We start from the raw sequence: 17,173 nt of genomic DNA on the forward strand, positions 1-17,173 counted from the left end.
TTGGTTGTTTGAATGACCTTTTAAAGAATTTTTAATTTAATTCTCCAACAACTATAAGGTTAGTCAAGCAGAAGGTTATTACCTTCTATCTGTTTTGTTCACCGTGCTTCCCATCAATGGTTACTTCTTATTTTTAGTATTTTAACAACTGCTTTGAAGCAGTTATGTTAATTGTTAACTTTAGCTGAATGTCTGTGTAAATTGACTGTAGCAAACTCAGCATGGTAAGATCATAACTGTTAGATTAATTTGAGGTATTAGCTCTATGCTGGTATACCACTTTAATGGCTATGTGAGTTCAGTCACAAACACTGCCTCCAGTGTCTCATTATAATGGTATTTACTAGCTCTCAAAAGGACTGCTGAGAACGTGAAATATAATCTTGTGGTTTATATCTGCCTTTAAAAAAGATAATGAAATCATTTTCTCCTAGCATCTATTTTGTTATGGCTTTGAGAATAACTTCTAGAGGAACAGATGAAAACATGGACTGAAGTCCTTTACTAAAATATAGTGTGCATGTTCAGAGGACACTGTGATCTATAGCAGTTGGAATATTACTGCTGTTATATGTCCCACATAGCTAAAATTAAAATTTGAAGGGCACTGTACGATCAGCAGTCTTGAAATAGGAAGAGAATAGCAAATAACGTCGCATTACATGATCTAAATTTTTGGATATTTTCTTCTTTTTCACAGAATGTGGAGAAGGTGTGTGTGGAATTCAGCCATCAAGAACTGTTTGAGTTCTATAACAAGGTCTGTATTGGTGTTTTTACAGACTTTTGAACATTTTGATAACCTTTCCTTTGCCCTTAATATGTCTTTATTACAAATCCTTTGGTTCTAGCTTTGAGCTTCCTTGTAAACATGTAATAGCTTCATTCCCCCAAAGCTCTGCCTCTCTGAGTTATGTCTCGTATAAAGCTCTAACTGAATACAGGTTTTACATTTGCTGTTAAAGTGATTTTGAACAAGGTGATGCTCAATATACCTTGCTCTTGAATCTAAAAAGTAGCCAAAGGACAATGAGAAACTTTCTGAAAGGCATATCTCAGGAAGGTATATATTGGTTTGTGTTTTTTCCTTACTGGATGAGCTCAACATTTGTATAAACATTCACTTTTCTCACCTTATTGTTATATATTGGAAAAGTTTGCCATCAAACAAGTATTCATGCCTAAAGTAGATTTTTAAAAAAGACGTCTCTTTCTTTTACATATGATACTAATGAATTTAATGAAGAAAAAAATTATTGGGAAACTTCAGCCTCGAAAGAGGGAGGAACAGGCTAGTTTGTGTGTGTGTGCGCACGCACATAATAAATAAAGCATTGTGCTGGTCAACGACCGTAATAAAGATTATTATTATTATAAATAAAGCAGTAAAAATCTCATCTATTATAGCATACTCTCATTGCTAGATGAATATATTTAATTTATATTGTCTAGTTGATTATTTTTCTTCTGTTTTCATGTTTAAATCCCTTACTTGAATGCTTTTTTTTATTAAATAGCTGGAGACCATACAAGCACAACTGGATTCCCTTACATGATACTGTTCTGAAGATGAATTTCTCCACCACATTCTGCTACTTCAGTATTCTCTTTTGAAGATGGATTGGCCAACAGTTTGCTGAATAATTCAGTTGGTTATTTTCAGAAAATGGCTTGTCTCTTGTTTGCCCAGTAACCAAAGAAAATCATTGTTAAGAAAATGGAGGTTCTAGTCGGTCTCATCTTTACCACATCATTCAAGAACATTTTTTACTGGAGTAGAGGATACACCCTATATTGTTTTACAGGTATCTTGAAGTGTAGATGTGCTATTCATTCTCATCCCCCACCCCTGCCCGTTTCTCTGTTTTGCATAGAAGTTGGAAATTTGCAAATGTTGAAGGGCTATAAGTGAAACAATTATCACCATTAAATACAGAATACATGTTCAAATATTTAGAAAAAATATGACTAATCAGAATTCAACAGGTAAAACATTTTGCTCCATAACTACTGTATATCTCAATAATTAAAAAAATAAAGAAACTTCTGTTATGGACCCATTGTCTTTTCTTTTTAACAACTTACATATATTTCAAGGTTGCTGAGCTACAAAGCAAAGCCATTTCTGGCTGCTTTAGTAGCTGTAAAAGATTGTTTTAAGGACAGTTAACATAAATATGTGTAGCTGTTCTAACCCTGTAATGAGTGGAGGTGAGTGGTAGGAAGAACCATTGCACATCCAGGATTTTTGTGTGCACGTTGGAATTGCTGTGCTTTCAAGAAACTTCTGGGTGATATATGACTTTCTAAATATGAATATGATTGTTCTATTTAACAATTTAATCATTTTTAATAATCACTTTAAATAATTTTGCATTTTAAATAAACACTTTGCATTTTAAATAATCACTTTGGATATATTTACTAGCTTACAATAGATTTATACTTACTTTCCATCATGGTTATCATTCAAAGAGCAGCAATTGTGTTATGCCCATGAAATAAATAGTGGCTGACATCAAACTAATGCTGTGCACTTCGGAAAACGTTTTGTGGGTGCCATGAGGGAGGGGTGATTTTCTCCAATACCCCACTTACATAGGAAGCTGCCATATACCGAGTCAGACCATTGGTCTATCTAGCTCAGTATTGTCTTCACAGACTGGCAGCGGCTTCTCCAAGGTTGCAGGCAGGAATCTCTCTCAGCCCTATCTTGGAGAAGCCAGGAAGGGAACTTGGAATCTTCTGCTCTTCCCAGAGCAGTTCCATCCCCTGAGGGGAATATCTTACAAGGCTCACACTTCTAGTCTCCCATTCATATGCAACCAGGGCAGACCGTGCTTAGCTAAGGGGACCCGTCATGCTTGCTACCACAAGACCAGCTCTCCTCACCCCAGAACAGCAATTTTTGTAACCACCTATGCCTCCTGCAGGTTTGTTCCTGAGGGCCCCACAATATTAGTCTGGGTATCAACCAGCATGTTTTTAAGCTGTTGATTGGAGTGAAGCCCCATGTGTCTGTGACAGTGGATATACTTAATGTACCTTTGCTGTTGTGCACATTAGGTGTGACCTTTACAGAAGCAGAAAGGGAGAAATGGCTAGTTTACCATTGATTCTCCCAATTTTAATTTAATATCAGGTTTTTTAGACACTCCCAGATCATCTGGACAAATCAGGAGTCCCTAGAAGGGATCCATGCTATATTGTGTTTCTTTAATATGAAATCTTTCTTTCCAACTTGCTTTTATAGAAATAAGCATTAGTGTCGGCCAAGTAGATAATTTAGACCTAACAAATTGAAATGCAGAGTTTATTTGAAGGAAGTATTTCTTTAGAAAAACATTGTATCAGGCAAGTGTGAAAAATAATTAAAATGTAAACTAGTTATCTTACTCTGACTTATACTTGGCAGTTGTTTAGTCAGCATACAATGCAAGTCTGAATTGGAAAATATTTCCTCTAGATGTTATTACTTTAGGCTATAGGTTGGTGTGTTTGATGTGATATTTATATGCCGTTCCACAAACATGCCTCTCAGAGGGGCTCACAACAGTATCAAATAGCATGTACAAATGCTACAGTAGCATATAAACCGTAATAATGGTTGGTTCTTTGTTGTGGTCAGGTTTCGCGCCTGCGTGGAAGCTCTGTAGGGAACCTCCTAAAGCTCTTTTCCTCTGCTACATTTTGGCGGTAGTTCTGCTCCCTATCCTAGTGTCAATCCAGCTTTCTCTCAGTTCTTTGTTGTCTATTGAAGGATCTACAGCTTAGCTGAGGTGCCTTCTTCTCAACTCTCTCTGTCGCTAACCCCCTCCCCCAAACACCTCTGCCTTTATCTCCTTATAAATTGTTCCTATTTCTTCACTATCCTTAGTTTCTCTTCCTTATTCTGTCACTGTTTGCATTTTGTCCCCCCTCTGGTGTACCCCCCTTCCCTTCCCTCACACACCCCTCCATTTGGGAGTGGGGGTAGAAACTCTATTTAACTGCTCTTCAGAGTCACTGCACGGCTGCAAAAGTCACATTTAAACATTGTATGATTTGTTGGGCCAAGCTCCTGTCGATGGACGGTCACTCATTGCCTTCTGCGCCAAGGGGAGTTGCACATCATCTATTCTTGCCCTCACTGTCTGAACTTTACTAAGCAGGCCATAAAAAATAGGGATCTGATATTGCGTTCCTTGCTTTGGGAAAAGGCTCTCTCTGCTCCCGTGGCTACGACATCAATTGCAATAGATGGAATAGAAGGGTATGAACTCGGATCCATCCCATTCAGGGGATCTCAGGCCCGACCAGTCTTGTCTTTCCCAATGCCTGTGCTGTCAACTCCCAACTGCACACATGGGACTGAGTGGCACCGACCTAACCAAGGCCAAACTGCCAGCTCCACCTTAGCTGCCACTAGGTTTCAGAGCAGAACCTCCAAAGAAGAAGAAAAAGACCCAATGGGCTCCGTGCCACCAGACCCAATGGGCTCCGTGCCACCAAACCCAGAGGCCGTAACTCCTGGCGGGACAAGGGTTGCCACCGATTTTGAAGAAAAAGAAGCTGTCGACAGAGTGCTCCTAAACACCAACAAGACCACTCTTGATCTTGAGATGAAGATTGCTCCCAGCCTCGAGATGAACTCTATCCGATTGAGCCTGATCCTATTCTTGACCCTGACACACCTCACAGTCCTTCCACTCCACTCAGCCTCAACTGGGACCCAACCTCCCCAATCAGCCTGGGAAATGATAGTCACCATTCAGATGGCTGGTGATCTCCTGTGGAGGATCTAAACTGGGGTGGGGGGGAAACCCCATTTAGAGAAAATACAATACCACACAAGGACCGAGTACCAAGAGCGAAGCATCCAGATGGCAATTACCCTCCTAAAGTTTGTCATCACCAGGGAGATTGGGATTGCTACGATGATTGCAGGCATCACCACCACAGCCAGTGTGACTGGGATGATTGTCACAGTGTACTCGAGATCACTATCACTTTACCATAGATCATTATATGCTCAAAAACTATACTGCCACTGCCAGCGATCACCCCCACCATCCAAACACTGTAGGGATTGGTCACCATTTTATCGTGGCCACAACCGTAAGGATGCAGTTCCCAATCCAGAGGACTATCCAGGTTTTCATGCCATGGGCATCTGTCTCAAGCCATGGGCATTGAAAGCAATCACCTCGCCAACCTCCACCCAACCGACTTAACTGCCCTTCCACAAAAGGAACAGGACACTGCTACACCCATGGGAGGGGTGTCGGAAGTCTGGCTTGCGGGAAGAAACAGCCTGTAACCAAACTATTACTTTGGATCATGGGCCGTTTACAATAGACTTGAAATCTGCTTCCTACTCAGATGCAGATTTGGACCTCTATGATGCCAGCACACAGGCGCGTAACAACGATAGGGCAAGGGGAGACAGTTGTCTGGGGGCCCCACTGCCTGGAGGGGCCCCCCAGAGGCACCTCACGTGACTCCCCATTGCCCCCTGCCCAGCCCCATAGCTTCTCAGCCACTTGCCCTCTTCGCCGTCTCTCCAGCTTGTTCTCCTGGCCGGCAATGGAAGCAGCTGACAAGCTGCAAAGAGCTCCTTTTCTCCCGCCTCTCAGCTGATCGGCGGGTGGGCGGGGCTTCCACGGAGGCCTCCTGTAGGCCTCTGTGAAGCCTGAACTCCAGTAGGGCCCAAGCAAGCCAGGAAGGAGGAGGTAGCCAGAGAGGCCTCCACTGTTCTCTGCAGCAGAAGACCCCCTGCTGCCAGGTAGAGTGTGAACTCCTTTTTGTGGTTACCTTTCCCGCCCCCCCCCCATATATAGGGATCTGCTTGCCATAGGGCTTTGATATGGGGGTGGGTGGGACTGAGAAGTCTCTGAATATTTATTTTTAAACAGCTTGGAAAATTTGCTGGCTTAAAAAAAACTATCTAAAAAGTCCTATAAGTGGCTTGTTTCATGGCAGAAAATTACAAAAACTTCTGGAAGAAACAGTATTATATTAATTTTATTCATTCATTCATATATTTATAAATGCACTTATGTTCAAGTTCTTTTGCAACCCAGAAGGTCTGAGTGAGAACTGTGAAGCATGTCTTGTGCTTTTATTTTATTTTTCTTGTGTGTGAACTGCTCCCCAATAACTTGCAGGGACTTCAGGGTAAATCTGGCCAACATGTGAATGCAGCACCTCCATTCCAGAGGAGATGTGTGTTATAGGGCTTTAAAAGCCCCGTGTGAAAAACCTCCTGGAATCAAACTTGACTGAATTTGTTCAGAATTCTGGGAAAACAAACATAGGCTCACCCTGCATGGTTGAAAGTCTCCTTGGCTAATCTGCAGCGAGGGGCCCATTTTAATCATTCATCTTTCTAGTGTGTTCTAGGCATTAAAAGTAAAACAGATGTATAGTACTCAATGTATATCACTATATATTGTGACGTGTGCGTGTGTGTATTCAGTGAAATGTATTTCCAGGCAGCATACTTATTTTGGAATATCAGACTTAAATCCTTGGGGGCCTGGGGTGTGCGGAGGCCCTGGACTTTGAGTGGGGGGGCCCATTTTAAAATCTTGTCTCTGGGCCCACTCCAACCTTGCTACGCCCCTGCCAGCACACATACTTCACATCTGGAAGGCATTCCTGAGCCAAAGCCAGAATCGCCAACAGAAGATGTGTGGTCTCACTCAAAGAGAGTCCTACACATGGCAACTTCTCCAGGACAGTTAAGCAAAGCAGGATGAAGAGCCTATCTTTGGCCTGATTGAGACGGACATCAGTACCCCAGTTGCCCTACCCAAGTTCAAACCATTGCTGGACATTACATGTGATTGCTGGACAAAGCCGCTTTCTGTGCAACCAACTTTCAAGAGTCTAGAATCTTTTTATAGAGTTCAACTGGATGACTGTGCTTCCCTTCAGAAACATCCAGTACCAGATTCCATAGTGGTAGAGGCTGCACAGTCCCATTCAAGACACTATACCCATAAATTGTGAGGGTAGGAAACTGGATGCTATTGGTTGCTGAATTTATTCTACTGCAACTCAAGATCGCAAATTATCAAGCCTGCATGGGCCGATCCAACCACTTCCTATAGGAGAAGTTGGGCCCCTAACTTGACATGCTAGGCTACCTAAGGAACAGAGGGAATTAGCATCAGTCATCCACAATGAAGCCTTCCACCTGTCAAAGCAACTACACGTCTCAAGACAGATGGATTTTGCAGCACGAACCATGGCCACTTCTACTGCGTTAGGCTGCCACGCGTGGCTCTGTTCATCAGGACTAACTCCTGAAGCACGAATGCATATTGAGGATTTGCCCTTCAATGGAGAAGCGCTCTTCAGCTCTAAGACGGATGAAACAATGGAGAAATGTCCACAAATAATGCAATATGGCCCATTCCATGAGTTTCCAACCTTCACAATCTAAGCAAATCAAAACCTTCAAGTGGAATAGACCCACTATTTCCAAGACATCTTCCTATTTGCAAAACTCTGACAACTCCTTTCACAGCCAGAGACAAAATACTTACAGAAAGCCTATCCAGTTCGCACATCAAAGGCAGAACCAAACCAGGTCCAAGGCCGCTACCTATATGAAACAGGCCTGACAGTCACAATTGAGGGATTAGTATGTGTCTCCGACCCTGCCTTGAAACATGGGAAAACATCACGACAAACCACTGGTTACTTACTATTGTGCATCTAGACTATGCTATAGAATTCAAGGAATATCCATCTCCAGCATCTCAAATCAATCCCAATCCCCCCACCACAACCCTCCTATCAGAATTGGATGCCCTTCTTGAGAAGAATGCCATAGAGCTTGTATCACCAACCACGATGTGGAGGAGTACTTTACTGTCCATACTTTACTGTCCACAAGCATGGCGGAGGACTGCACCCTCTTCTCGATCTCCACAAATTGAATTTCTTCCTCCAGTACACGTTTTGTAAGCTCATTGTAAAGGGTGATATCCAAGGGCACACAAATGTCCTGGCAGACATCCTCAGCATGAAAACCTCTGATTCTCATGAGTGGCAAATCGTCAGGTACTGCTTGCAGGTTTTTTTTTTTAGCAAGTGGGGCACCCCAGAAATAGACCTGTTTGCTGTTTGCCTCACAAAGACAATCACCAATACCCTCAATTTTGCACCAGGGCAGATAAGGACAAGCACTCGATGGAAGATGCTTTTGCTCTCAACTAGAGCTCCCATCTCCTCTACATGTTCCCACCTATTCCTCTTCTCCCCAGAGTGATACAGAAGATAAGGTGGGACCATACTTTGGCCATCTTGATAGCACTTTGGTGGCCCAGAAGCCACCATGGTTTCCCCACCTGCAATTGCTGGCAATGGGGGAATGGTACCACTCATTCCTCACTTACTCACACAGCAACAAGGGAATGTTCTCCAGCTGGACATGTATCATCTTCTCCTAACCACTTGGTGCCTTCTTCTGTAACAGACCCACGTATCCTGCAGATCTTGGCCTCTCGGAAACCTGCAACTAGAAAAACATATAGGAATAAGTGGAAATGTTTCATTACACTTATGGAGTGGATGGGTAATGGTCATCATGACCAAACAATCTCTCATATGTTCTCTCATCATCTACACCTGAAGACATCGGGACTCATTCTGTACTCAATTTGGGTCCGCTTAACTGTCATCACATTCTATCTGACCAGAGAAAATAGGTCCTCACCGTTTCTTGACCCAGTTGTGAAATGATTCCTCAAGGGCCTTGGCCACACCTATCCTGACGCACTTCATCTCTCTCTGCCTTGGGACTTACTCCTTGTACTTATCCAGTTAATGAATAACCCCTTTGAACCTCTTGCCACTTGCAATCTCCATCTACTCACCTGGAAAACAATTTTTTTTGTCATTGTTATATCAGCTCATAGAGTTCGTGAGCTCCAGGTGCTATGAGCAGACCTTTCATACCTAATTTTCTATAAGGACAAGGTCCAGCTATGTCCTAATATCAACTACTTACACAAAGTGGTCTCCACTTTTCATAGATTACAGACTATCTCGATGCCAGTCTTTTTTCCAAATCACACTTTATATGCTGAAAAATGACTGCACACCCTAGATGTACTTCTGTGAAGGCATTGGCCTTCTATGTTCATCAAACTGCTGGGATCTGAAAGGGACACTTACCTTTTTGTGTCTTATGGGAAACAGATTCTGAAGTTACAGCCTGCCTCATGATCCATTTCAAGGTGGATTGTGGAAACCATTAGACTGACCTACCAACCTGCAAAGAAACTCGACTTGCAAAGAAACCACCTCCAGGTATGTAAGCTTGTGATGCACCCACAAGTGTGAACAACAGAGGCCATGACAAAGGACAGCAGGTTGCTTACCTGTAACTGAGGTTCTTCTAGTGGTCATCTGTTCATCCACACACCTACCCTTCCTCTCCACTGGAGTGTCTTTCAGATTGGCGGACTTCTGAACTGAGGGAAAGCTGGAGCAACACTAGGATGGGGGGTGGAGCTACCACCAAAATGTAGCAGAGGAAAAGAGCTTTAGAAGGTTCCTGACAGAGCTTCAGTGCAGGCTCGAAACCCTACAAGTGTGAATGAACAGTTGGCCACTTGAAGAACCTCAGTTACAGGGAAGCACCTGCTGTTCCCTTTGGTTTTTCTGTTAAATTTCCTACTTTGAACTAGAAACTCCTGAAACTGAATGGGGGAAGATCTCTTCACTAGAGACCAGTGAGCTTCCCACCCTGCTCCCATTGGATTGCTTGAGAAATGAGCTCAGTCATTTTGATAAAACTGTTAAATAGCCTAGCTCATTTCTAAGCTAATCTGAATTTGCTAACACCCTACAACCGAGCCCCCTCCCCTAGCCCCTTGCAATGCACTCCATTGTGATAGTTCTTGGGAGAAATACAGTTCCCAAGGGCCAGTGGGGGCATCCATGCTATGAGTGGTAGATTTTTCTTCCACCCTCTAATAATGGCTGGAATACTGCTACTCCTGCCCAGACTGATAACTGGGTCTGATGGAATAGGATTTCAGAGTGGTGTGGGTAAACCAGAAAATTTTCTCCATCTTGGATTTAAGGCAGATAAGATTTGAGGGGTCTCCTAATACTCTTACCTCTTGTTTGAGAGGAGCATTACAAGCTTCCCAATCCAGGCAAGTTTTACCAGCATCTCAACTTCTCATCTGGCTAACAACTGATCCCAAGGATAATCTGCATAGATTCTACTCTTAAATTCTACTCATGCAGATTTTGATGCTAACTAATCAGAAAGAGTTTCTTGTCTTCCACCCTCTCTGTTGGTAATATTGGAAATGCAGAAATCTAGACAATTGGAAAAGTCCAATTTGGTCTCAGCTGGGGTTAAGAACATGAGATTGATTTCATCCCAGTTTCACTTAGACTGGATGTTCTCTGAATAGTATTTATCTTTTTATACCTATACACTGCTATTCTTCCTCCAAAGAGCTCTTGTATGTGGTTCCCATGTGGTCTCCCTCCACCCAGAGAGTCATCAGGTTTGGAACCCTCTGAGTTGGCATAATTCTTTGCTGTTATACTTTTAAGACCCTGCCTGTTAAGACATCAAATTTTGTTGATCTATGGATTGTTGCATTTTATCTCATATCTTTGATAATGGATACAGGCTTGCAATTAACTTTTGCTATACTGTACTACAGATGATGCAGGAAGCTAGAGTCAAATATTTGAAATCTTCATCATTTTAAAAGCTCCTTACACAAACGGAAGTAGCATGTCAGGGAGAAGCTAAGCTAGAACATTTTTCCTGCCATGCTATTTTCTTTTAAGAATCGAAAGATTTTTCTTTTACAGCTGTGAAAATGGAGAATGCTGAATTTTGTATTTTGCAAGGTCTGCATTCCTTTAAAAAGAAAGGGCTTTAAAAAGAAAGAATCAATCTATTTTCCAAGGATCACAGCACAATCCTAAGCATCTTTGCTCAAAAATAAGTCTCTTGGAGTTCAGTGGCAGTTACTCTCTAGTAACTGTTTTGCATTGCAGCTGTAGTTATGTATTTGCTTATTTACTCTCTAAAAATTGGGAATTAAGCATTCCCTCTCCCCTACCAAAAATATGTGATTCTATGGTCTGTTTTATACACTTGCATGAAAGTAAGATTTTGTGAAATAAATCATGGATGCATTTAAAAGGTACATTGTAAAAGAGATAGTTCTCCCTGTTCTTTGAAGTGCTTGCCATGAGCTTGGGTGGTATAGAAATATGTTTGTATAAATAAATAAATCAATCAATCCATCCATGTATGCCTTTCTGCTGTCTGCTTTGAAATAAAATTAGTGGTAGGATATGTAGTTTGCTTTGATTGATTGCAAGTTGATGACTTTTTCTTTTTGGATGTATCAGTTGCTTGAATAACTTCTTCAGATTACAGCTGGTATTCAAAATAATATTTTGAAATACTTTGAATTCAAAGGAAGGAGCCAGCGTGGTGTAGTGGTTAGAGTGCTGGATTAGGGCTGGGGAGACCCAAGTTCAAATCCCCATTCAGCCATGATACTTGCTGGGTGACTCTGGGCCAGTCACTTCTCTCTCAGCCTAACCTACTTCACAGGGTTGTTGTGACGAGAAACTTAAGTATTTAGTACATTGCTCTGGGCTCCTTGGAGGAAGAGCGGAATATAAATGTAAACAAATACAATACAATACAATACAATACAATACTGCCTTTAATGTGGAGGATCTATATAGCTATTGTTGCCAATAAGCAGTGATACACCTCTCTTCCTCTATGAATTTATCTAATCCTCTTTTAAAGCCATCTAAACTATAGTAAGTTGGTGTGTGTTCCTCTTTGGATGGATCTGATGGCAAGGTAACTCTTATGTTCTCTCCTTGAGGAAGGTGTATTTGTCCACTTATCTTAGAGAGTGTAGTGTCCCATTTCTTCTTCTTCTTCCATTTTATCTTGTATTTTATCATGTTGTAACTTAGTAAAATGCAAAAATTCATGTTAAGATGCCCCAAAATTGTGTTTTGCATTGAAATTGATAGCAAGCATGTCTCTGTTATCTATGAAATGTTGGAGTTATGGACCATAGGAAGCTGCCTTCTGTGAAGTCAGACCGTTGGTTTGTCCAGCTCAGCACAGTCTACAGTGACTGACAGCTGCTCTCGAGAGTTCCAGGCAGGATCTTTCCCACCTCTAGAGAAATGCCAGGGATAGAACCTTCTAACACAGAAAACTGCCTTATACTTAGTCAAACCACTGGTGCATCTAGCTCAGTATTATCTACACTGACTGTCAGCGGCTGTCCAAGGCTTCAGGCAGGAGTCTTTCCCAGCCCTACCAGGGATAGAACCTAGGACCTTCTGCATGAAAAACAAATGTTTTACCACTGAACTACAGCCCTATTCTGGGGTTGGTTTTTTTTGTGTGCTTGGGGTTTTTATTAAGGAGGGGGTCTATATAGGTTCTACTTTCTTAAAACTAGACATGCTTTTGTGCTTTTTAACTGCAAAAGTCCCTTAAACCTAAAAACCCAGAAACACTAGAAAGTCTGCATTGGCAATTGCTATTGGCCAGCAAACCCAGGACTATTGGGATAGGAGTAGAGGTGTGAAGGCCTGGAAAAAAACCAGAAATGTATTTGGGGGGACTGGTTTTTCCCATTGTTTCCCAAAGGACTTTTGTTTCCCCCCTGAAAAATGGGGGGGGGGGATTTGTTGAAAAGCGGTATGTAAATATTTGTTGTTGTTTCTTTTGGAATCATGAATGCAATATTTAAGAAAAGGTGTTCAGATATAGTCATATAAGTAAAGGGTGTTCTGGCTTTTCCTCTCCCAATCTTCTTAGCTTGGGAGATTCCTCCATCTTCCACAGATCCATCTTCAGATTCCTCCATCTTCTACAGCATGTGAAAGAAACTGGCCTATGTTTGGAAATATACCCGATCAAGAAATAAAGGAACATGTGAAAAGGTAGAGAGGGAGGCTTGTCTCAGTACAGGCAATACAGTTTTCGTAAGTCATTAAGATGATAAAAATGAAGGATCAGAAGAAGCAGAAACTGCTGATCATGATACAGTATTTCTAATGTAACATACCAAACATGATCAATGTTATGAGCAAAGAGCAGGTTATATGCAATAAATACTCCTAAAGAAACAGGGTGACTTTAGACTCATAAAGGGCTCAAGGGGGGGAAAGGTATTGCATTTTTCAATTCCCCCCCCCACACAATGAAAAACAAAACAAAAAACCATGGGGTTTTTTCATGACTTCAACTTTTCCGGAAATTTTACATCTCTACTTAAGAGCGGAGCAGCAGAAGCCCACCATCTCAGGCAGTGTTGCTTTCCCTAGATTTAACCATTTTGGACTGGCTATTTCCACCCCAACCCCAGTACAAATAATTTTTAAAAAAATCTTCTCCTGCACATAGAAATACTGTGTCAGGAGGAATGCTGAGCTGAACTTTTCTTCCTGACATGCTACTTTTTTGTGTACAGTAATATTTTTGGATGGGGAAGCATTTAAAGTGGTGAAGTCCAGGAAAAGCTCTGGCACTTGATTCTGCTGTACTGTACACACTCCACCCCCCCCCCATTTCAAGTTGTTGTTCCTTCTCCAGATTCCTGGGGGACAGGAAATGGACACAGGCCTGGGAAAGACAGCCTCCTGAGAAAGCCAGTGGCTGACATCCAGACTAATATTGCACACACTGAATAATGTTATGCTGTGCAATGGGGAAGAAGGAACCTTTTCCCTCTCCAGCCCTGTGCCTCCTGAAAATATTTCCCTAAGGACTGCAGGAGCATGAGGGACAATTTTGCGGGATGCTCAGGGAGCTGTAGAGGGAAGGGGAGATTGGCAAAAATTGCCCCTCTCCTGTTGCATGCATGTAACATTATTCAGTGCATGCAACATCAGTCTGGATGTTAAGCCACCATCACTCAGTGCTGTCTAGAGGGACTATAAATCAACTCTGTATATTCAAGAATATTTTAGTATCTCAGTTGCTTCTTATAGATTCAAAATGGTAAGTTTGGAGACTTTCTTCTGGAAAATCTGAGTGCCATAAACTTCAGCAAAAGCTCTTTGCATAACCCCTATACATAAACTCCTTTAGAACATTACAATACAGATTGCAGACAGTATCTTTCTGTCTCTGTTGTCTTGGTGAAACAGGACAGTTCATTTTGAGGGGAGGGGAACTAATTTTGGAAGTGCTCCAGGGCCCCCAACTATCTTAATCTGGTCTTGAGTATGCATTCCTTCATCTATGTGTGAATCCTTTTCCATAAAATATAGCCGGGTGCAATCCCATCCACCAATTTCTTGTTGTTTAAGGACCTGATGTGAGGAAGCTTGTCTAGACACGTATAATGGTAAAAATGTGGGCACAGATGTAAGTACCTAAATACAAATCCATTTCTTATAAGAAGGAAAGAAGCTAGAATGTAATATGGGATAAGTAGCACAGACATTTGTGTCCTACAGCTATGTATATGGACACTTATGAAGGAGCAAAAACAAAATGTCTCCATGTGCTGAAACATAACTATGAATCATTTCCAGATTTCTTAGTGATTTATGTTACAGGCTCAAGTTACATCGTCTAAAAAGGCTTCAGTAGCTTTTTTTTTTTTTTACATTTAGTAGGCATGAGTATAGAATCTTAAGATGCTGGTGACTTTAATTTCCTGCTAAGAGATTTATAGTTTACGATCAAAATGAAGACAATATTACCTGTCCTCTGTGAGTGGGAGATCTTCTTCTTCTTAGTTATAAGACTGCTAAATATTTGTACTACAGAGTTGAAGTCAATTTTGTGTTGTCCTAGGCATTCAGATTTGATCTAAAAATTTCAATGTAAATGTTCTGCATAGATGCTAATAATGAATAGTTTGGTTGGAGAAAGCATGTACCGGAGTTTGTTTGAAGTACAAACATCAGAAGCCTACTTCCAATCTAAAGGACCTGACTTTCAAAGAGACTTCAGGTTTCTGTATTATCTTTTCTATTCTGCCTAAGCCAAAAAGGCAGAGTTTTTTAATTCTGTTCGGTCTCTGCAAGAGCAGAGGGGTTATCTAGCATCTGGAAGCTACAATGTATGGCTAGTGTGGGATCCCTACATTGAACAAACGTAGCCTAATTGATGTTATTTTTAATTGCTCACTGAACTGAGTGAGATTATCTCACTGGATGAGATAAGTACCACATTCATCTGTGGTACTTATTCCAACCTTCAATGCTGGTTATAGAACATGAAGTATGTTGTTTGTTTTATCAGTGTCAAGATGCTTTACAGTTCTGTGAGAGGCACAGGAAAACTGGATCCATGCCTGAATATTACATGAATGAAATCCAGAGGTTAAGAACACTAGGCATTGTTTAGGGGAATACACCAAAGTTGGGAAGTTCAAGCTGGAATTAATTTGGACTACTTCAATCTATAAAAACAGCGGGCACGAGGAAATGAGGGCTTGAACACAATGGCTCGTTTCACAAAGTCTCCACTGCATATTAGTTTAGACAACTGGTCTTGTTCTGCTTTAGTAAAATGATTCCAGAATAGAGACTGCTGAAAAGTTGTTTCCCCAGTATACTCCATTTAAGTGGTTTTAGAACAAACAAGCCCTTTATTGCCTCTGTTATTTCTGCTGCTTCATATTGCACCTTCTAACAAACCATGCCCCCAAAGCTCAAACATGGTGAGCTATTTCTCCAGGTGGGCCAGGTTATGAGAAGTCCAGCACATTTGCTAGATTGTTTTCTTTTAGTTCTCTTTTAAATAGGTTGCAGGTTGGCTCTGGTATCACTTACAAGGACTGTAGCTTGCTAACTGGTTTTCCTCCCTTTGGTCTCTTACTTGCCTTTTCCTGATTGCTTCGTTTGCTTCTTCAGGCTCAACCAAAAGACACCCCCATTCACCAAAGGTTCTGACTGAGCTACACTCAAATCCTCTTCCATGTTCTTTATGGACTTTTACCATGGGTAGCACTTACCTTCCCCTGTTTTCTCTTTTTACTGCTGTGCACAATATTTATCTATCATCAAAATGAAGGTGCAACTAGTTATCCACTGTCATCTGACTGCAACTTCAAATCCCTGCTCGGCACTGAGCAAGTTACTTTTCTCTCCTCTTAACTTACTTCACAGAAATATTTGGAGGAATGAAATGGGAAATTTCTATGTATATCATCTTAAACTTCTTGAAGGAAAAGCAGGACATGAACACAGATAAATAAACAACAGACAATAACAATGTGCTGCTGTCAGTAGTGGATACACAAATGGATGAATATAGCACTGTCATTTTGGAGTAATGTCTTGCTGTTTTGAGATTTTGTGAGTACCAAAATGAGAGCCAGCTAGAATTGTGACCTGTGGAGATGCTGGCAGATGGTGCCTTGGGGCCTGCAATTTCCGGCAGCAACACTTGTCGTAATTTTCTGTGATCTGCTGGTGGTTGAATGGAATGAAATGTGGAAGAGGACTTTTTAGCTTCTAGAATGACAGTTGTGATCCATTGCAGTCTACTGCCATCTATAACATAGAAACAGATTGTAGGAGTTTAGAAATGTGGTGGAAAGAAAGCATAATAAAACACAAGGAGGAGTAATACTGAAAACAACAACAATTGATTAAGGATTCTCTTTTAAAAATGATTTTTCTTTTGCTCCATTCCCCGGAGCACTCAGCATGGAAAACAAAGAAGTTCATTATAACGTTCTAGTTTAATTTTAAACTATGAAAACTGTAACCATCTTATGAAAAACCCATGTCCAAAACAGCCCTATAAAGTTAACAATGCTATGCATACTTATTTTGGGAGTAAGGCCATTTCAATAACTAGACTTACTCCTGAGTAAGCCCGCATAGATGAGACTGTAAGACAATATTTCAAAAATGCTTAAAAAGTAAAACTAAGTTAAAATGCTGTAGCCAACCATAAGGACAGAGATAAGAATCCACAACTTGATAGGTGAGAATGGTTATCTAGTTCATCCTGTTGTTGCATCGTACATGAATTTTCACTACAGGGATCTCTTCCAATATCTATCTACGCTATTTGGTAACCTTCTTCTGCACATAGCTTGAGTTTCAATATCAGGAAGCTGGATTTTGCTTCCTGTTGAGAAATCTTTTCAGTATCTTATTCAAATGTTTCTTCATACTACTTCAAATC

The 17,173-nt window shown here is 41.2% G+C and overlaps 1 protein-coding gene and 1 long non-coding RNA gene across 3 annotated transcripts in view; one reads left to right on the forward strand and one right to left on the reverse strand.

Annotated features, from left to right (window-relative positions):
* The window catches only part of LOC128348052 (uncharacterized), a 33,741-nt gene extending 28,527 nt beyond the window's left edge, over positions 1-5,214 (reverse strand). The window contains exon 1 of the long non-coding RNA XR_008317893.1: positions 5,077-5,214. This is a non-coding gene — a long non-coding RNA (uncharacterized LOC128348052). The remainder of the gene's footprint in view (positions 1-5,076) is intronic.
* COMMD10 (COMM domain containing 10) overlaps positions 1-11,279 on the forward strand; it is a 93,019-nt gene extending 81,740 nt beyond the window's left edge. For both annotated transcript variants that reach the window (XM_053303565.1, XM_053303563.1), the window contains 3 exons: positions 701-760; positions 1,518-5,764; positions 9,193-11,279. Coding sequence is in view for 1 of the 2 variants with exons in the window: in XM_053303563.1 (XP_053159538.1) it covers positions 701-760; positions 1,518-1,556 (99 nt within the window). In the remaining variant the exon portion in view is untranslated. The remainder of the gene's footprint in view (positions 1-700; positions 761-1,517; positions 5,765-9,192) is intronic.
* Positions 11,280-17,173: the final 5,894 nt, after the last annotated feature.

This window comes from Hemicordylus capensis, chromosome 2, assembly GCF_027244095.1.
Source record: "Hemicordylus capensis ecotype Gifberg chromosome 2, rHemCap1.1.pri, whole genome shotgun sequence".
NCBI lineage: Eukaryota > Metazoa > Chordata > Lepidosauria > Squamata > Cordylidae > Hemicordylus > Hemicordylus capensis.